Source organism: Falco biarmicus, chromosome 8 (genome assembly GCF_023638135.1).
Source record: "Falco biarmicus isolate bFalBia1 chromosome 8, bFalBia1.pri, whole genome shotgun sequence".
In the NCBI taxonomy this organism is placed as follows: Eukaryota; Metazoa; Chordata; class Aves; order Falconiformes; family Falconidae; genus Falco; species Falco biarmicus.
In genome coordinates, this window is record NC_079295.1 from 11,879,197 (window position 1) to 11,900,453 (window position 21,257).

Here is a 21,257-nt window from a genome sequence, read left to right on the forward strand (position 1 = left end):
ACAGGGTCCTCTAAACCCCACAGGGCCAGCTGCCAGGGGGACCCCAAACTCTGCAGGGCTCCCTAAGCCCCACAGAGTCAGCAAAAAAACCCAAACCAATCCCTAAACCCCACAAGGCCAGCTGCAAGGGGCCCCTAAACGCTGAAGCGCCCCCCAAATCCCCCAGGGCCAGCCGAACAGAGCCTCTAACCCCCGGGGAGCCCGCCAGAGCCAGCTGCAAGGGGTCCTTAACCCCGAGAGGCTCCGCACTCCCCACGGAGCCGCGAGGCGCCGCCTCAGCGCCGAGAACGGCGGGACCGACAGCAGCGCCCGCTCCCTTCCGGGGCGGGGCGGGCCGGGCCGCGGCCCAGCGGAGCGGAGCGCGGCGGAGCGGGCACGGCGGCACCATGATGGCGCAGCGGGCCCTTCCTAACCCCTACGCGGACTATGACAAGTCCTTGGCCACCGGCTACTTCGACACCGCCGGGAGGGTGAGCGGGGCCGGGGTGAGGCAGCCGGGGCGGGAGCGGGCCCTTCCCGGCCCCAGCTGGGCAGCAGGGGCCCAGCCCGGCCCTGAGGTACCCGAGGGTTTCCAGCGGGGACCTGCCAGGTTTAAAACCACCCGGTGCCCTAGTTACGCGCCCTCCAGGTAGCTCCAGCTTACCAAAACCCCATCCGCCTCCCGGTGTGGCCTTCACTTTTAGTGGTGGGGGTTTTTTTCTCCACAGCTGACCCCTGAATTCACACAGCGGCTGAATAACAAAATCAGAGAGCTGCTGCAGCAGATGGAGAGGGGCCTCAAGTCTGCCGACCCGCACGACTGCACCGCGTACACCGGCTGGGCAGGTAGGGCACCTGCTTGGGCTGCGTCAGATGGGGCAGGAGCTCTCTGGAGCCCACTTCTAGGTCAGGCCGAGGCAGACTGTTGGTTTGTTGCGGTGTTTGAACGATCATGTTAGACTTGTGTCAAGAACAGTGCTTCTTCTGGCTGTTTTAATCCATTAAAGGGCTGTCTTTCTCAGGACTGTGGTTTTGGAGGTTTCGAGCTGCAGAGGGAAGACTTTAGTGTTGCAGGGCACAGCTGGGGCTTCTCTTGGTTGACAGTCCCAGACTTATGCCAAGCCGTCACCTGCTTGAGAGCAAACACGGGAGCCTTCGAAGGGACTGGCTCCAAATCTGGCTGTAGTGGGGATGGCGACAAGTAAACCAGTGCTTTGTGAAGTAGGCAGATACTTGAGATAGGTCATTTACCCGCAAAAAGACCTTGCATATGGCAGCGGTGAGCTTATGGCCTGAGATAATGTCTGTCTTTTCTGTTTGGGCCGAGTTTTATCTTACGACATTGTCTGATTGGCAGGTTGCTCCATTCCTGTTCCCCAGGTAGTGCCCCTCCACTTAGCCAGGGCTAGTTCTGCTCCCGTATCTGCTGGAAGGAGCAGAAATGCAAATGTGAGTATTACGAAGGATGAAAACCTTCCTCACACTAACTCTTGTGTGCAAAGCTTCCAGGAGCTTGTCTTTCTCTTGTGCTGCATTTTCAACCTGGTTTTCCTTCCTTGAGAGTGTGCCCGACCTTCTGCCTCCTATTTTTTCCCACTGGAGCCAGGGAGGACACACCTTTCTCTGCCACTTCATCCTTGGCTACTGCTGCATGCTTTGTCAGCTTTTCTGCCTTCTGCGCTGTGCCAGGCTCTAGGGAGGGACCCTGGGGTAGTTGTGATTAACCTCATGCTTGCTGCAAGATGTTTCATTGCTCCGCGGGGTTTTGGGAGGGGGGACAGTACACTGCAATCCTAAATGGCAGTTTTCTACATTATAATCTGGGTGTGGCTGGCTTGCACTTGGATGCTGTGGAACTTGCTTGGGAAAATGGTGTTCATTTGCATTGGTGCTGAACTAACGTTGCAGCTTGATGACAGCAATGACAAAAATGCCTGCTTAAAAATTTTAGTAACGTAGACAGGCATAGACAGGCACTGAGAGTGCTCTAGAGCAGTTCCTGTGAAATGGTAGGATGCCAGTATTAAATTCCAGCGTGGGAGAGCATTGATTTTATCAGTTGCTGCCTGGCAGCACTCTGCTGCTCCTGCCTGTGAATTTATGCATTTTGGTTCAGTGCTGGCTGATTTCACCTTGGGAGACAGGTTTAGTCTTCCAGCCTGTGTGACCCTGCTGAGGTCCCCTCAGATGAAAAGCACTCCATACATAAAGATGGTCTTCAGTCATGAGGGTGCTACTTGGCATGATGGCAGTCAACCTCTGGCCAGAATAATTCAGGAGATAAAAATTAGCTGATATTGGGAATACTCTGAAATTCTGCGGGGAGAACGTAAACACCTTTCCCCAGAGGCCATATTCCTTTCCTTAGGGTGGCCTTGAGGACCATCATGTTGGAAAGTGACTGCAGTTGTGCAACAATGGTTGAGAGCTCTGGTAGGATTTCAGCTCAGTTTTATTTGGAAGGGAGTTTCTTAAGAGGGATTCTTCTTTTTTTCTGCCCACAGATCATTCCTTATTGGGCACACAACTTTGTTGCCTTGGCTAATGGGATTAGCAAAAAAACCATGGACAGATTTCCCACAGGTCACAGCCTGCGAAGTAAAGTTTGCAGATACTACGCTGTATCTTTGTCACCCTCCCTTCTTTTCTAATCCTAGCTATATTAATTTATTCAGTACTGGTTTCCAGAGATGAAATTAATTGGGCCAAGACAGCAGCTTTTTCCTGTAATTGCTTATGTAGGAAAGGCTTGTTGAGTATCTTCTCATGTAAATCATTGCCCAGCAGTCTGAAATGAACCCACACTCTTGTGGCCACTAATGAGAGAGATTTGAAATACGGCTCTCTTAGCACAAACTCTGCGTGAAATGTAACATATTAGAGTGTACTACATTACACCCAGTAATACACAGCATATGCTGGCATTTTACTTCGGTGCCTGTTGCCTTCCCAACACACTTGACAGAGCCCTGTTCCCTCAGCCTGCATGTGTGCCAGCGAAGCCATGGCTTCTTGGCACTTGAAGTTGGAGCAGAGGGAGGGAAGGACTTCTGTTTTCAGCTCAGAGGCAGTGAAAACACACTTTGGATCAAGATTACCCAGTGAATGGCTGAACGCCCTCAAAACACATTTCAATCAGTTTGTTACAGTTTCATTAAGTTCCCCATAGAGATCAGGGCCCTGTAGGCAACGCCTGGTGCATGCCTGGGTATAAACCAGGCTTGGCTGTGGTATTCTGTTTTGTCTTTTATAGCTAGAGTGCAGTAAGAGCTTTTGTGGTCTTAATCGGTTTCGCTGGTATCTGAGTGTTGACTGAGGGAATGTAAACTGCCGTAAGCTAATTCTGAGTCAGTAGCAGTTCAAATCCTGGCAGAAGTACAACTGCCTCATCTGTTTTCAAATAGATTTTCATGAGGGTGCTGAAGAGTATATACAGGTGTGGTGGTATTTCTTAGCGTAGGAGGCCTTGCTCCAATGACTGCCACGACTGGGAGCACAGATGATGGAAAGGGGATGGAAGGTTCCAATGGAAGGAGACTGATGTCACTCCTGTAACCTCTTAGCTGACTGCAGAGGCTAGGAAGCTCCCGTGTCTGGTGCGTGCTGCACTGTTGTGTCCTTCCCAGACAATGAGGTGATCTGCCACCTGAAACGGAAGAGATTCCCCTTCTTCTGTGTTACAGCAGTGCCTCTGGAATTTGCTTCCCATGCAAGCATTCCCTTCTTTAGCAATGTCATAGTCATGGCTTTCAGAGCTTCAGGGCCTCTGAAACAGACCAGTGAGTCCAGCTGGCCTGCCCCACCTGTGGCTTTTGGCTGGCCTGTTGGCAAGTGGAGATGAGGAGCTGGGCTGAGTTGCCTTTTGAAAGGACTCTTCAAAAGATACACCAGAGGAAAGAAAAGTCATTTAATAATGGATAGAAATTCTGACCGTACCAGTTCAGGAAGGCTTCTAGAAAAACACCTTTCATTCACTTTAGCGCAGTATCTTAGTTTTAACCTCAGAACCCAGAGAACTTGCATCCTCTTAAGAGTTTGGTTCAGAAAAACAAAATAATCCCTACAGAATAAGAGGCAGTGAGGCTGCGTTTGATGAGAGAATAGAGTGCCTTGTATCACACGCATAAACCACATTCCTGCCAAGTGCTTGGTGAGTAGTGTGAAATCTCCATTCTTGGAGATAGTCACTATTTGACTGGACAAGGTTCAGAGAGCGATGGGATGTAAAATTGAAGCTGGCCTTACTTTCAGATGTTTGGATCAGATCACTTCCACAGATCTCTTCTAACCTAGTCTGTTGCACAGTTCTGTGATGCGGTAGGTAATGGGTTGGTTTAGTTTGGACTGGACTGGTGGTGGGTTGGGGTTTTTTTTGGGGGGTGGGGGGTGCAAGGGAATCTTCTTCTGTAAAAAGTTTTACAAAAGAAGTGTTGTTACCCAGGTTTTAAGGCTGAAAAAGCTGAGGCATCCTGAGAAATGCCCAGTGTCCCACAATGCGCTAGGAAGGCAAGCAGTAAGCTGTAGTAAAATGCACCTGCAGCTGCCCAGACAATTCTGAACGTGGCATGATACAGCCCTCCAGAGGCGGTGTCTCGCTGTCCCATTCAGCATGGCTTTGGCATGACTTCTGAGCACAAGATAACATCCATGCATCTGCACCAGAAAAGATGCTTATATCCTTTGAGCTGGGCAGTAGAGCTATGCCACCCCCTCTGTAACTTTTACCCTATGCCTGACTCATTACGAGTGACATCAGTTTTCTCAGCAGAAACCATCAGGCTTCATAACTATGTGCAGAGACCAGTTTCCACTTCTTTCTTCTGTGTTGACATTCTGCTTTGAGGGTGCTGGCTGACTTCCCTGGGTCAGCACAAGAACTCTGAGCTGTTTATTACTGTAGATGGTAGGTTTGGAACTGGTCCAAATTAGGTCAAGAAATCTCCTCATGTGGCAACCTAGTGTCCCGTGTGAAAGGACCACGTTTCAGCTCAGCCCCTGGTGGACAAGGAGGTGTGTTCAGAACAATCTGATGGACATCCGTGCTGCTGCTGGCAGCGAGGGGACTGCAGGGAGCTGACACCAAGCCACGCTTCCTCTCAATGTTATCCACTCTATTCAGTGTGAAGGGGAAGCTTTGTCTCACTACTGCTGTTCTCCCACCAGCAGAATTGTTTGCAGTGGTAGTGCAATCCAACACAAAAGAGCAAGGTTAAACTTGCAGGGTAGGTGAGGCACAGCTTTACTTCTCTTTGATCAACAGAATGGTCATATGGATGAGAGATTCCCTCAGCCTGCTGCAGTGCTTTAGCTCTTGAGCAGGAACTTCTTTGGTATCTCCAGTGATGTCTGCTCTGTTGAAAGCAATGGTTGCTAAAATCAGGGCCATCAGCACTAGCCAACTGGTACAGCTGGTGCAAACAATTCCATTTTCTACTCTGTACGTTTAAGTCTCCTCTGCCCCACTCAAAAGAAATCTCTAATGCACAGTACCCCTCTGCATCTACAATACTGCTCATAAAAGACAGCAAGAAGAGAGGTGGTGTTTAGTGTCCTGCTGAAGATGTGAAATTAACAGGCTTTGTGAGAGACAAGCAGAATTTATTTTTGCCTCCTGGTTTCCTGCAGTGAGCAAGCATCTCAGGCATTAACACTCCAGCGTATTGGCTTCCTACGCACTAGAGGTTACAGTTTCAGTCATCAGAGCCCTGCTAAAAGATACGCTGTCAGTAGCACGGGTTCACTGTTGTCCTGCACCAAATGACATCTGATGCATCCTCCATCACATGTGGCTATGCAGTAGGTCTCAACAGTGCAAGAAGCAAAAAAAATCGAAGAAACCACAACAAAGTCAGTCCAGTAGCAATCAGTAAACAGAATAAAGCCCATACATCTTTGGCAATAGCAGGCCACAGGCAGCTGCTGCATGGCAGTTCTGCTGGAAACAATCAGGAGTCTCCGAGGTCACAAAAAAAAGGTCACATTTCCAACTGGGACACTGAACACGGACCTCCAGGGCACACAGAAATGGAGCAGATCCACTGCTTACCTAGACCCATTTAACTGATGATGCTGTGTTTGTATAGCACTTGAAGCATGCCAAACAAACAACCAGTCAGCTGGCAAACCCTACCTCGTCAGTTGGGGTGGGGAAGGTATTATTGGAAAGGGAGCAAGGCAGAGCTGTGGAATAGCTTCTGGAGAGCAACACTGCGTAGCTGAGCCAGGTTCTTCAGATGGAACTCTCTTGTCTCCCAACTGCACTGCCTCTGAAATATGCTGCCTACATCTAGGCACACAGGTCAGTATAGGCTATTCCCCACCCTGGTGACTGTGTTTTGTATCCCTCTGCATACATCTGTAAACATTGCCTCTTTATGCATGGATATGCCCTCCTTTGCTGGCCTTCCTTACTTTTAGGCTCACAGATAGCAACGGAGCAAGCAGTGGGCTAAAGGCAGCACTGCATTGTGCCCTTCTGATCGGCTTGGGTGTATGAATTCCTTGAGGAATGAGTTGAGAAAACTGGCTTTAGATTCATTTTTTAAGGCCTTTGGGTTTTAAAGGAGAAATGAATGACTTGGGGAAGCAGCTTATCCCTTCCATCCTTCAGTGTATGTAGGTCAGTGGTTTTTTGAAGTCTTTTCCAAAGATGCTTGGGCCTGGGAGGAAAGGGGGCAAGAAATGTTTTAAAAGAGGAGAGGCAAAGAAGTCAGAGGAAAATGATGCTGAAACATTTACTTTCTAAGAATTCAATTCTAGCAGTGGTCTCAGCAAGGTAGTTACATACATAATTAGGGTGGTATGATGGCAGTGGGAATAGAAGCTACTTACAAAGCAAAAAGTTATGTATTAAAGCAGGTAAGTCAAGAGTGCAAGTTGTGCTCAAACAGCTATCAGGCCTATTAAAGGCTAGAAGCTGTGTTAGTTGCTGAATAAATCAAGGAGAATCACTTGACATTTGCTAGCTGGAAGAGGAGGGTTCCCCTTTAAAGAAGGGCTTCATCTCCACATCCTCATAGACTTGAGCAATGACACCGTACATCTGAGCTTTCTCTGGAAATACTAACGCTGAACTGCTTAGAGAGAGGACAAGGTTATTAGCTTCAGCAGGAAATGGAAATTTGCCCGTAATAGACACACAGAATAGAATTGTCTGTAGTGCGAAGCTTTGGAGCTTACCCATGCAAAATGAGAAAATGATCTAAATTTAAAATTGTCCTCAGTATCATGGAAAGGGATTTTGCAGCATGCTTGTCTCCCTTCACCTTACCACATCAAAACCTGCAGAGATTGGCTTAATTAATTTAGGCTTAAAAGCAGGACCTCAGTCCTCTTAGAAATGGTTACTGTTAAGGGGAGAAATAAGCTTTTCTCAAAGTGATATAGGCCAGTACCTTTCTTCAGTGCATGTTTGAGGATGCCTTCCAGATCAGAAGGACAGTTCAAATGTGGCAGATCTTTCAGACACAGCCTTACTGAGGACTCTTCAGTTACCTACTAAAAGCTTCCAAGACCTGGATGAAGACAGGGCAGAGGCAAAGGACAGCAATTGATGTGACTTCTCAGTAGTGGAGTTGCTTCTGTAGCTGGCCAGCCAATTGAAAATCTCCAGGGAAGACCATGCAGCCTTTTTCAGCATGCAAGGTAGCTCTTTCTGTTTTGGACAAGGGCTCATATCATGAATGATGTGCTGCAGAGGAGAGTAAGGCAGCCCTTTTCTTTTCTAGGATGCACCGGTGTCCAGGGAGCTGTAAGAACCTTGCTGGTGCTTCCCCTGGGGGCACGGGTGGGGTTGGGGGGAAGCCAAGTAGAATGTCTTAAGGTTGCTGCTTCTCAGTGCTGATCATGTGTCACTTTCTAAGATATCCAATCCAAGCTAAGTGATCCAGCCCTTTACTTCCTGGCATGAGAAAAAATAATTGAGATAGGGCAACAACTCAGTGCTGCTCTGCTGCAAGTACCATCTTGCTCAAAGATGATTTCTTTTTTCTTCCACTGTTTAGCAACAGTCCCAGGTACAGCTGATAGATTTAGGTGGGTTTGCCTATGTTTCATCTTTTGCTCCTTGCTACTAAAACTGTATGTAACCTGTGTATCAGAAGCTCTGCTGTCCTCCAGGACCTCCTGGATCAGACAATGCTGTTTGTCTTGATCTGCAGTCCACTCATGAGCAGCATCAGGTACAACAAGGTCACAAAGCAGGAAAAGAGGCTGTGGGTTATGCTCCTGGATGTGACCAAGAAGTCTGTCTAGAAGGCTTATGCTCTAGATGAGGCTGAAGGACAGGCTTTTAAGTTTGTTAAAATAGGCAGGGCACATAGTGGAATGGGTAAACTTTTCTGGTGGGTGCAACCTTTATGTTCCTTTTGCAGGCATTGCTTTGCTGTATTTGCACTTGCATGATGTGTATGGAGACCCAGCCTACCTTCAGGTGGCCCACGAGTACGTGAAGAAAAGCCTGAGCTGTCTGACAAAACGATCCATCACTTTCTTGTGTGGAGATGCTGGGCCCCTGGCAGTGGCTGCTGTTGTCTACCACAAACTGCAGAACCAGAAGCAATCAGAAGACTGCATCACTCGGTAAAACGCTTGGTTATGCCTGTGACTTGAAGTTCCTCTTGCTCATAAAGCTGGTTTGGGCTTGTAGCGGGCACTCTCCACCAAGCCTGAATACATTTTGTTGCAGTCTTATCTGAGAGAGAAGCCAGTAACTTAGTGAGCCAGCACAAACTTGGTGAAAGAGCTAGCTCAAAGACAAACACACTTGCCTGTCAGCCTGCAGAGCAAGGATATTGTTCAGCTGGTATTGCCATCTTAAAAATTCCAGTAAGCACAGAAAGAAGAAAAAAAAAAAAAAAAAGACAAACAAACCAGGTGAGGTTTGGTATTTTTTCGGAACCCTTAAATTTAGCTTTACAGCCATTTTGATGAAAAGGAGAAATGTGGTAGGGTTATTAGATTAATTTTGTAACTTGCTTTCACTTGCTATTTATTAGTTGACCTTGACTTAAACCTAAGATGGAAAGCATCCCTTTCAACTGCTGAATGCAGCTGGTTATGATTCATTTAGTTCCATTTCCTGCCTTTCCTCAACTGTTTCCAAATGTATTTTTGTTGGGTACTTCAGAAAAGCACAGACAAGCAGTCCTACAGTCAGATCAGCATGTGGCAGAGGAAGGAGGAGATGCAGTTGCAAGCTTTTGTTGCTTAAGGGAAATCAGTTTTGAGAAGGTGAGAAAGTCCTGTAAAGAGTTTCCATTTACTTACGGTCAGCACAAAAGCAAGACAAAACCCCTCGCATTTCAAAACAACACTAAGTGCCTTTAAGCAGCCGAGCAAGTGATGCATAATTTCAATTTAAAAAGCCACGGGTGGGAATCAGAGGTGCCTGTATGGTTTGGACAGCAAGTTCCCACTCCTGTAACTAAGAATAGCTTCTGGTTTATGTGGATAAAGTCAGTCTGAGGACAGAACTCTCTTCTTTATTTTTTAAATAATCTGTCGTTTAGGTTTTGCTTAATACTGTATCAGAGTGGTGAATCTCACTACGAGTAATGTATTTGCTAACAAAAAGGGAACTAATCTATCAAACATTACAGGCCAGTTGTGGTCAATGCATAAGCCCCGAGTTGTGAAAAAACCCTAATTAATGTTTTCTTGCTGTAGATCTCTCCTCCCCGTATCCCTTCTGTTCTGCCTACAGTTTTGTGGCAGAATGGGAACTCATTATTAATTCTGCACTGCCATCTAATGGCATAATAAAGGCAGAGCCGTGGAAATTGGTTTCCTCATACATCTGAGAGGAGGAAAAAAGAAAAATGTGGCTTTCTCGAAGAAACAGTTACATCCTTACTTTGCCACTAATTCCCAGAGCAGTTAGCCTGACCATGCTACCTTTAAAAAGAGAGTATTTCTTTAAGAAATAGTTCCCTTAATAAAACTCCTAAGTGGGTTTTGCATATGCTGTTTAGTTACAGACCAGTTGCTAATTTATGCAGTGCAAGTGCATAGAGAGTGCACTTCTGTTGCAGCTGTGGAGAAGGAGGGCCTCTCCATTTTGTTCTCAGTCTTTTAAAGCACCTCATCTTTACTGAGCCCGAGGAGGGAATCCATCAGCCAGTTTTTACCTGCAGTGGAAGAGACAGAACCTTGTGTTTTCTTACCTCCTTGCTCTTGCCTAAATGAGTTAATGACCAACAAATGTGCTTTTATGCTCTGGAGAGACTAATGTTTCAGGGCGTCCCATTTTCCAAGAGCCTGTGAAAATCTGAGCTGTGTTCCAGGAGTCCTCTTTTCACCGCCATCTCCCACCAATTCAGAAGGTCAAAGATTTGCTTTTAGAGCCAGTAGCATACAAAACTCACATCTTGCTCTACAGCTGTCTCACTTCCCTTCTGTCCAGAAACTACTGATTTTTGAGAGTTGAGGTAATAGGCTGATATGTGAGCAGGAGTGGCTCTTCCTTTCAGGGACCTGTATTTACCCCCTTACACCCAAGAAATGCATTCTGCATGCAATCAGTCCAGCAGTATCCCCGGCATCTCTTGCTGCATGCACGCCATGCAGCCCTGCCCCACATTTCAGAAACAATAGAAACTGCTGCCAGGCTTCCTCCCCTGATTATCCTGGCTGGGAAAGCAGCTAGAGGTAGACACAACAATGTGTAAGGAGCAAGAACAGTAGCTCCAGCTGCTCTGGATTTCCCCATGAAAAGAAGGTTTCACATCCAGACCTCAGAAAATCCCTGCTATGGGTATTACTATTTATCCACCCACCCATTCCTTCTATTGCACCTGACATTTCCCTGACATCTCAGAGCCAAACAACATCACCAGCCAGCATCTCTTCTGGCCAGCGTGCTTCTGGCCAGTCCATCTGTCAAAACACTGTTTTCTTCCTTGGAAACCCTCCTCTCTATCTGCCTTCCTTGGACTTGGGGACAGGGGACATGAGGAGACAGCAGGGCTTTGCTTTCAGCTCACACAACTGAGAGGGACCTGCACTTATGCCTAGTCTTGGATGTAAAGTCTGTCTCTTGGGTTTAATCTGTGAGAAGTCTCCCCCATGGAGCAATGCGCATCTGGAGTGGTACATGAGGCCTGGGGCCAGTCCACCTTGAGACACTGCTCTTTCCTTTCTACTTCAATAACCCTGCTCACTTTGAGTCCAGTGCCAAAGGGAGTCAACAGCCCAGCATCCTTTCTCTGCTCTGAGGGTACTGTGGACATTTGGTTCTTTCCTGTGCAACACATTGTTCTGCCTAGGAGCAGAGGCTGCCAAGACACATTTTCTGCTCCTCACACTGCTGTGACAGGGAAGCCCTGCGCACACACACAGCTCTCCTGGTAGTTTCTCGGCCCTACCCCTGTTGCAGCCACAGCAGGAAATGGCTGAGGGAACAGCCGTGAAGACACTTATGCTAGTATTTTAAAAGTGATGGCATTTTTCCGATTGTCATCTCAGGGGTGAACAGAAAAATAAACCCAAAACTAGTCACATCCCTGCCTGCTGCTCTGACAGGGAAGGACATCCAGCCTTGCTGGAAGTGTGGTGAGAGGCAAAACGAAGGAAAAATCATATTAAGAGTGAGCTGGGCTACAAAACACCAGTGTGAAGAGCTGTCAGTCTCTGTTAGTGCTACAGGAATATCACCAACTTTGCAACATGATAATAGAAAAATGGCAAAGTATCTGAGTCCAGCAGACCTCTTGCTCTGCACATACGGGCTAAAGCCTAGTGCCAGCCAAGCTGTCCTCAGTGTGGGGTCGCACCACAGCCAGCCCACAGCACACACTGCTGAGCTGTTCTCACTACTGCTCAACCCTAGAAAAGATGTCTTGTATGTGCCACAGAGGCTTGATGTTAAACAATATTTTCAGCTGCTTATCCCCACCTCTTACCTAGATTTTTAGTTCATAGAGGCCCCTCTTTTTCCACTGACAGAGTGCCCCTCTCAGGCGTGGAGAGAAAGGGGCTTTTCTATCAGGACTTCCAAGCGCAAGGGGTGAGATTCTTCCACATACCATCAGCCCTAGTTTGACTTTCTAGCATTGCTTGAACAACTTTATGCTGACCATTTCCTATAGTCCACGTTTCCCTGCAAGTAGCTTTCCTGGAGCTGATGTTTTAAAGAACAAGCACATAGTATGACTGCATTGTAAAGAGCTGAGCAGACTAAAGCAATAAGCCAAAAAAAAAAAAAACAACAGAGGGGAAGGAGGAATTCTGCACTTGGTGTAGCTGGAAGGCTGAGAACCAGACTGGCCTGACATCTCCCAGGGCACAGGCAGCATGAAGGGACCAACCATGTTTCTGAGCTCCAGTCTCACTACTTGGTTAGATGGCTTTGAGTGTCCTCTAATCTTCCCCATGTGAATTTTTCTTTGTAGTTTGCTCCATCTACACAAGCTTGACCCACGAGTTCCAGATGAACTGCTGTACGGGCGCGTAGGCTATCTCTATGCGCTAATATTTGTGAACAAGCACTTTGGAGAGGAAAAGATCCCTCAAAGTCACATTCAGCAGGTACTGTGGCTTCTGTTGATTTGTTAACTGTCTCTTCCCATGCAGCTCATCTGCAGGTAAAAATCAATGCAAGATGTAGAGAACTCTGGAAGGGAGAAAATGCATCATGGTATGCCTGCTGCTCTTCTTCCAAATGGACAAAGCACCACATGCCCACCCACCACACATACAAATCCATAGGCAGTACTGACCTGGCATACATTTCACTCCCTCACCCACACTCTTCTCTATGCTTGGGCAGAAAAACAACTCTTCTGATCTGTGTCAGGATACTCACTGTGCTATGTCCAATACAGCAGCATTTCCTTCACCCACATCTGTTCCCATCCATAGGTCTGTGAAGCAGTTGTAGCCTCAGGAGAGAGCTTGGCCAAAAGGAGGAACTTCACAGCAAAGAGCCCGCTGATGTATGAGTGGTACCAGGAGTACTATGTAGGGGCAGCCCATGGTTTGGCTGGGATTTACTACTATCTCATGCAGGTAAGAGGCACTGGAGGGGATGGACCTTTAGCAGCTGTTTCACATTTCTTTGAACAAGGAGGAGCATTTGAGTTGGCTCTTGGTGATGACAGGCTGGTAAGGTCCCTTGTCTGATTGACTTCTGTGGGTGATCATGCATCTCCACTTCTAAAGGTTTTCTCCAAGTGTGCGAGATTGAAATTCCCACCTCCATGGAGATCTGTAGAGAAGTGTGACCTGCATTATACCAGCAGTTTCACATAATGGAGACCTGTAGGACAGCTGGGTTTGAGCTTCCCCCTCTTGTATTAATTGCTTGTGAAGTATTCCCATTTGATGGTGTCTGCGGGCTGCCTGCATTTTTTGAGGTGGTTACTTGGAGCAATCCCAGACCATTACAAATTGAGAATCTTTGTAAGAAAATCATAGTGAAAGAGATTTTGTTCATAGTAGGAAGGCGGGAAATGCTTTGTTTCCAAATCAGGGCCTGTATCTAAAGGTGAAAGAGGTGGGACTTTTTACTTTGATAAAGCAGCTGAGTTCTGCAGTGCCTGAAGAAGGCATGGCAAGACGAGAAGTTGGGAGCTGCAGTGCCGCTTTGCTTTGATGCTGTCTTTCTCACAGCTTTGCACAACTTGCTGGAACTCTGGCAATATTCCCTTCCCCAGCTCAAATGAGGGTGGTGATTTCCCTATGTGGGTCACTTTGTGCATAAATGTACAGTGCTTAAGCTCTGAAAAATAGCAGCAATGAATGACATTGCCTTTTCAAAGCATTAAGGGCACCCACTGAGCAACGCAAATTATTTTAGCATAGAAGAAGGTGATATCTTTTATTAGACCCAGCTGTCACAGCAAGGGGAAAAGAACCCACCAGGTTTCAAGTATTTGAGCTTTCCTTCAGGGCCCTCAAAGTTCAATCCCATATACAAGATAAGCATAGTTCCTGTGAATATAACCCTCTTACTTGACTCAGAGAGGAAGGGGTGGTTGGTATCTTGTAAGTGGGAGGAGATTTGGCAAGAGGAGGATGTGAGGTGATTATTGCCCAGGAATACAGAACAGCTAGTTGGGAGCAGAGAAGGCAGCGGTGTGCAGTGAGCCTGAATTTGCACCGAGTCGCTGAGGTTGTATCCCATAAAATACTGCATGGGCTTCATGCTTCTCTGCAGTATGAAGTACAAGGAGCCTGGATCAGCCAGGCATGATGCACAAAAGGCTTTGGGAGAAGCAAACAAGGGAGATATGGAGAGGACAACATTGGACTCTTACCTCTAATGGTTTTACAGCACAAGCATTGCTTTTTAATTTTCAAGTTATCAACCTGGGAACAGTGTGATCCTTAGGTGAGAGTGCTTGCTGCAGTCTGGCATGGGAAATCAGAACTGCACAGATTTCATGTGAGGTAGTGTCATTGGAAGAGGACTCAAGCCACTCCCTTGTTTTCCATCTGAGGTCAGCGGTGAAGTGACCCCCTTGCAATTACCCAGAAACATCTGTGAAAAAGCAGTATCACAGCCCACCAGCACGGCTGGCCCAGCAGGTCAGAGCTGAGATGCTCTAGGTGCTCATTGCCTGTATTCATCCTTAATACTGATTTTAGACAGTTTATCTCTTCACTCCAGCTCTGGGTACCTGAAACTATTCCTACTTATCAGGAAAAGAAGCAGCAAGCCCTCTTGCTAAAGGGCCAGGTGACATGCTGGGGGCAGTCTTTGTTTCTGGGGATGCCAGGGTATAACTGGAAATAAGTCATTGCTGAAGGACAGAGCTGCCTGGGGCCAAGTGAGTGTTTGTGATGTGTGAAAGCCTGGAGCAAAGAAATAACTTTATTGACAAGGAGTAAGAGGGAACATGGTCATAGCTGGGTTTGTTTCTGTCCTTCAGGCAGATCTTGGGCCTCTTAGGGACAGACAGAATGGTAATTCTCCCCAGTTTAACACTTTCTCTCTCTTAGCCTGGCCTTGGAGTGAGCCAAGTAAAACTGCACAACACAGTCAAACCCAGCGTGGACTACGTCTGCCAACTAAAGTTCACATCTGGAAATTACCCTCCATGCATCAATGACACCAGAGACCTACTCGTCCACTGGTGCCATGGGGCACCAGGTGTTATCTACATGCTTGTCCAGGCCTACAAGGTACCAGAAATCTTGCAAAGACCCTTTGGGGACCCCTAAAGGTGGAACGTCATCATGGAGAAGACTCTATTAATAGAGTCCCTCTCTCCCTGAGAATAGGATGGCTTGTTACAGTGAAATCACCCACAGTGACCACTGACTGGTATGGAAATTAGTCTTTTTAAAAATTGTTTCTGAAAATACCCATCAGCTGTGTGGGGTGTCCTGTAGCAGGTGACTGATGGTGACAACTAGTTGTCTGTGAAGTAATGGTCCTACAGTCCCATTCATCATATCAAAAACATTCTCCTTTAAAGTAGACAACAAAGTCACAGCATTAAGACTTCCATAGGAGAGAAACTAATTAACCCAAGCCTCCCCATCACACAGGGATGCCCTTGGTGTGGAGGAAATTGCCTCAGCAAGGGGGAATATTTCTTGTCTCTGTAGGTCTTTGGGGAGCAGCAGTATCTAAATGATGCCTTGCAGTGTGCAGAAGTGATCTGGCAGCATGGGTTACTGAAGAAAGGCTATGGGCTGTGCCATGGGACAGCTGGCAACGCTTATGGCTTCCTCACACTGTACAACCTCACGCAGAATATGAAATACCTGTACAGGGCTTGCAAGGTAAGTACCTGTGTGAGGAAGAGAGAGGGGATTGTTCACTTCTGCCTTTTATGTCACTGGCTTTGCCTTTGAAACCCAATTTCTACTGTGGCAGAGATGCAGCTAGATCTGACTAGCTCCACTAGACTAGTCCTTCAGCAGTGCAGTCATTTTCTGACAGCCTGTACAGAAGGAATATCCCTGCAGAAGCTTAGCTCTGCAAGAGATAATGTGAGTATGAGGGTGGTATTTTATTTAAGATCTGTCCTCAACAAAATGTAAACATTTTTTTTTCCTCTCAGTTTGCAGAGTGGTGTTTAAGCTATGGCCAACATGGGTGCAGGACTCCAGACACACCATTCTCTCTCTTTGAAGGTAACCTCTATCTCTAGGCTTGTGTTTTTCTCCTCGATCTGAGCCAATCTAGCACCAAGGAAAACAAAATAAATGCTTCACTGAAGTCTTTGCAAAACTTAGTGTAGAGGATGGGAAGGAAATTGTATCTACTTTTTTTACCCTTTTCCATAAGTAGTCTTTTTGTAGCACAGACTAATGTCTTAGCTGGAGCATCTTGTCCTCTTGGGCCTCCCACACAGATTCTGCACACAGGTCTCAAGGGGAATTCTTAATGGGTACAGGCCAAAGTCTACCTTACGGTAATTTGTAGCCTGGCTTCTCAGTCTCTTTTCTGTGCATTTTTAAGGATTAAAACCAGTTCCATTCCAAAGTTGACTGAGGAACAAATGGCTGCTTTTGTAGGCCTTGTTGGCTCCTCTGGCACTTTGTGGCTCCTCCTAAGCTCTCCCCCAAAATCTGCCATCAGCAGGTATTACTGAAAGAGCCGTTTCATCTGCTAACATAGATCTCCCTAGCTTTGCTTCAGGAGCAAGGGGAGTTAGATCAGTGAGGACCTGAGGCAGCATGTCACTGGGTCCAAAGTTTTGCAAAAATGTTCAGATTATTAAACCTGTGGACAGGTAAAGCAGAAGGGAGGGAGCTGCAGGAGGGGAAGACCCATCATGTTTTCCCAGGTGATTTGCAACATTTGAACAACTTTGAAATGTTTTCCGCACTGAAGTACCTAAGTTGCTCGGGAAACCTGGGTTCAGACCTTGGAAATTTAGGTGCTTCTGAAAAACGTTTTCCTTGCTTATGTCTGCATGACTCATTCACCCCCTAGATAACTGATAAAATAGGTGCCCAAAAGGAATCTCTCTGAAGCACGTTGTGTTTTTTCTTATCCTCAGGAATGGCTGGAACGATTTACTTTCTTGCTGACCTGCTGGTGCCAACCAAGGCGAAATTCCCTGCATTTGAACTCTAAATCTGAGTTTGGCAGTTTCCTGCCTGAATCCTTCCGCACTGGGAAAAACAGTTCGAAGCTGTTTTCTCCTTCTTCCAAACTCATCATTGTTCACCTGACAATGTAAATCCATCCTTCTGAGGGCATGCTGAGTTTTCTAATATTTCTAGTCATCTCATTGCATTGTTTCAATTTAAAAGACAGAATACACATTTTGCTGTTGTCTCTTAAAAACACAGAGCTGAAGGTGGGAGCATGGATAAAATGCACAGTATTTTGTTGGCTATAGAGTTCTGCTGTTTTCTGTGTCCCATTTCCTGGCAAGAAATTTTCTATTTAATGTAACTTTGGCCATTTTTTTTTTTTGTGTGCTGACAAATAGTTGCAGGAATTTAGTTGCCTTTGGAAAATGAAAAACTGAGACTCTTGCCCTGCAAGTTGCTTTTAAGTGTTTTCTTTCTGAGCAGCCAGGGACTAGGCAGTTCAGTAGCTGCGCTGCTCCACGCAAAGCAAATGTGATGGACTGTGGAGTCTTTATATATGTTTTTTTAATGTCAAGATTGCAAGTGGCACAGCTGGAACTGACATACCAAAGCCTTGCCCTGAATTTTCACCTGTCTTTTTTAAAGACAAAGGCTATGTATAGCTCTTCTGTGCTTTTTTTCCAGTGACAGACAAATAATCCACTAGCTTTTGTGCTTATTTGCCCATCTTATGCTAAACCTTGCAGAAGTCCATTGATGATCTAATGGAAAACCCCAGTCTAGAAGTGAGCTAAGCGCGCTTGCTGGTGTGGTCTCTTCTGTTTACCTTTGAAAGTTGATTCTGCAGTCATTATTTAAAATTGTGTATGAATACTATAGGTGTTAGTTGATGCTAGGCCCACCAGCAGCAGCATGGGAAATGAAATGTATTCCACTGAGTTTTGTCAGTGTTTAACCTATTACCTATATAGATGTTTACATGCTTTGTTTTATAAGCTTTCCTGAACCTGATAATTTGAGCCACTTGTTTGCCTTGTTACTGCTTGTTGTAGTTTGATATGCAACCACACATCAACCCAACTGGAAAATCTGCCCTAGGTTAAATAGCTTTGACCTGTCAAGCAGACCAGATACTTGCAAGGGGTAATCTACTTTTCCATCCTTAGCTGATGCTATACTAATTTGCAGCAATTAGGGACATGACCCTGTAAAACACTTCCTTAGCACTAAGCATGAGCTAAACTCTGAGCAGAGTGATAGTTACTGATGCAGCTGTACCACTTTGCTGATTGAGGGCAGCTCCTCTGCCTGCACAACAGTGGACGTGAGTTCTCATCTTTTAAGGGCTCAGTTGCTGAGTGCCTCAGGCCGCTTAAGAGCAGGCAAGCAGCTGCAGGGCAGTATCGGCAGGCTCCAAGCCATCATGCTCCTGCACCAGCGATAGGTGAAGCAGGAGAACCAGACCTGGCATACTAATGCAGCTAGCTCACAGGTGCCTGAATGCAAGGCAGCCTCGCCACAGTGGCATAGGCAGACCTCCAAGAACCTGCTGGATGGGCTGCTCCAGCAAAGAATAGAAACCATTCCTGGAAGGCTGCCTGATCCTCAAAGCCCAGCCTCCTGTTGCCATCACATGTTTTCTGGAAGTTCATCAAAAGACAGCCTGAATTGCAGAGTAACTTTGGGCCCAGCATCCCCATCAGAAGCTCGTGCAGACTCAGCAGTGGTCATCCCCTGTTGTTCATGGGGCCTAAACAACACAGGGAGGTGACTGGAAAGGAGAAAGCACAGCCCCAAGAGCGTGATTTGGCTAATCAAAACAGTTTGGGGGTGGGATCCTGTAGTACGTGAGGCCTGCTGTAATTTACCTCCTCACTTGGCTGGTGTGATGGCAGCGTAGGGACGTTGCTCTGAGCCTGGGCTTCTCCTGGGCACTGCTTCTGTAAAGGAGATGGTTTGTGCAGCCTGATGTCACAGCACCATCACACCCCAGGGTTCGTACACCCCAGGGGATTGTCAGGGCCTGGTGTACAACTGCAGAGTGGAGCACTGTTTAATAAAAATGCTGAAATGAACAAGCTTTGGGTTATTTCTACCCCCTACTTTGTGACCAGGATTCATGTCTGAAGAGAACAAGATGCCACAACAGCTGCTCCGGTGGCTCCTGGGGTCTCACTGACTTCTCACCAACCCTGGGTGTCAAAAGAGTATTTCACATTTTTCCCCATCTCCAATCCATCACAGGCCGTGCTTTTCTCCCAGGACATCCTTTGGCAACGCTGTTTCCATCCAAGTCCATGTCCTCCCCACTGTGGCTTCCATTGGAGACGACAGTCCTGCAAGTTAGTCTTAACTGCACCAAAATGTGCCTGTGTGCGCTGCTGCCCACCAGAAAGAAGATGTGAATCCTCCCAAAAAAGCATCCCTCTGGCCCAGTGGCAGGAGGAACAGGCTGCCTGTCAGGCTGGGACTGTTCAGCACCAGAGTGTTTAAGACCAGAGTGTCAGGAATGGTATGAGTAAAGGTGATCCTGTGCTCCAGCACAAGCATAAATTAAGCTGCTTGAGTCCCGTACAGCTTGGTTTTCTACAATTTCCATTTCTATTGAGGTTTGTGGTAAAGTTTGTCAGGGAGGGGGGTCCAGCAATTGGGATGGGAAAGCAGCATGGTGCAGAGTGTCTCTGGTTGCCCTTCCTTTTTCATATGGGGGTGTGGTGCTGCCCACTTTCATGCATCTTTATGCCAAGTGCAGGGAGTGGGAGCAAGACAAAGCCTGAATAAACACTACTGCTTCAACAAGCTACACAAGAGGGACTTCATCAGACATGTAGACATTTAACAGTTCTTGGTGATGTTTATGTTTGTCCATGACAGTGTTCCATTTTTAAAAAATCAAGTGCCTTATACTCCCAAGAAATAAGTAAAAAATGTGTTTTGAATGGATTGCCATGTGGCTCGGTTTTTGTTCACCTCCTGCGTATACCAGTGTGATGAGTAAGATGAAAAATGTCACGCTGTTAACCAAACGCCAGCTGTAGGTGTGCATCTCCCCCGAGAGCCTGCTGTGGTTTCAGCTCTCAAGAACTGACAGCAGCCTCAGCTATGAATGAGGTGACACAGGGACAGTGTGAGAGGACAGATATGTTATTGCTGCCTCTGCCCAATTTATTTAATTTCCCATTCTTGCATATAACTTTTCAAATGCCCACAAACTACAATCAGCACTAATGCTAAATCCATGGCTAATACTATGTTGCCAAACAAGTCCCCCTCATGAGTGGTTCTCAGCCCCAACAGCATTAGCAGCGAGGCACACAGCTCATCTGAGAAATCAGTTCACGAACTACCACTGCCATCATTTAATGCACATGGGTTTCACTTTGAAGCCGCTTCAGAGTAGGCTGCTGGCTGCGGCCTGGCAGTTGCCCTCCTTGTATTGACAGGGAAAAAGCCTCCACAAACCCCACCTCGGCCTCCTGCCCCTAACAGGGATGTTGCTCCATCTGACAGGCTTGGAGCTGGGTGAGGTGGAGAATTCAGGTTGCATGTCCCACATGCAATGACTCAAAAGCAGCTGTGAGAGAAGCAACCCTGTGGGGCGCAAAGCTGCTGGCAAAAGGCTTCATTTGCACAAGTTATCCAGCCAGACCTTGCTTCTCTCCAGCATCTCATCTGACTTCCATCTCTCTGCGCTGTTATCTCACCTTTGCCCCTTCCCCTCTTTGTTCATGTTTTTCCACCACCTTGGCCAAATTTGAATGGAGTTTTCTTATGGTAACACCCAAAGGAATGTGGCTTGGTCCCAGTGGGACTGCCAAGTCCTGCTCCAGGCCAGCAAGGTCCCATAACATACAGTTCATTTGTTGCAAGATACTTTTTTTTTTTTTTTTTTGCATTGGGAAGAACCTGGTTCCTCACATCTTTCTGCCCAGAACAGCTGAGTCCTTTAGCCAAAGTGTCCCATGTCCCTTCAGCTGCACCCAGGAGGGAAACCTGAACTGAAGACCAGTACCCAGAACAGGAAATCTAAATCCCAGGAGTTACAACTCACAACGTTATGAATTTTCTGAAGACAAAATCCAACAGAACAAGAGGCAGATGATCTGCCCAAAATAAGCACCTGAGGAAACATGCTGGAGCCCAACTAGGCTTGCCCTGGCAGGGGAGCCAGCCCGAGGACACCCATTGCTGAAGCTTGGGTGGAGATGGCCTCAGAAAGGGGCTGTGCATCCCCAGCAGGTGGCAATGCAGCCTGACAGCAGCAGCCACCCTGCCACTGCCAA

General features: G+C 46.9%; 1 protein-coding gene across 2 annotated transcripts; it reads left to right on the forward strand.

Annotated features, from left to right (window-relative positions):
• Positions 1-316: 316 nt before the first annotated feature.
• LANCL1 (LanC like glutathione S-transferase 1) lies at positions 317-19,052 on the forward strand. Of its 2 annotated transcripts, XM_056349249.1 has the most exons (9): positions 317-470; positions 708-825; positions 8,352-8,559; positions 12,369-12,504; positions 12,838-12,984; positions 14,920-15,102; positions 15,532-15,708; positions 15,990-16,062; positions 16,935-19,052. In XM_056349249.1, exons 1-9 carry the CDS (start codon positions 387-389, stop codon positions 17,009-17,011), a joined length of 1,203 nt encoding a protein of 400 aa, XP_056205224.1. In that variant the 5' UTR covers positions 317-386; the 3' UTR covers positions 17,012-19,052. The 2 variants fall into 2 exon arrangements, with proteins under 2 accessions (XP_056205224.1, XP_056205226.1); XM_056349251.1 differs by lacking the exons at positions 317-470; positions 708-825 and adding an exon at positions 4,391-7,623.
• The last annotated feature ends 2,205 nt before the right edge of the window (positions 19,053-21,257 follow it).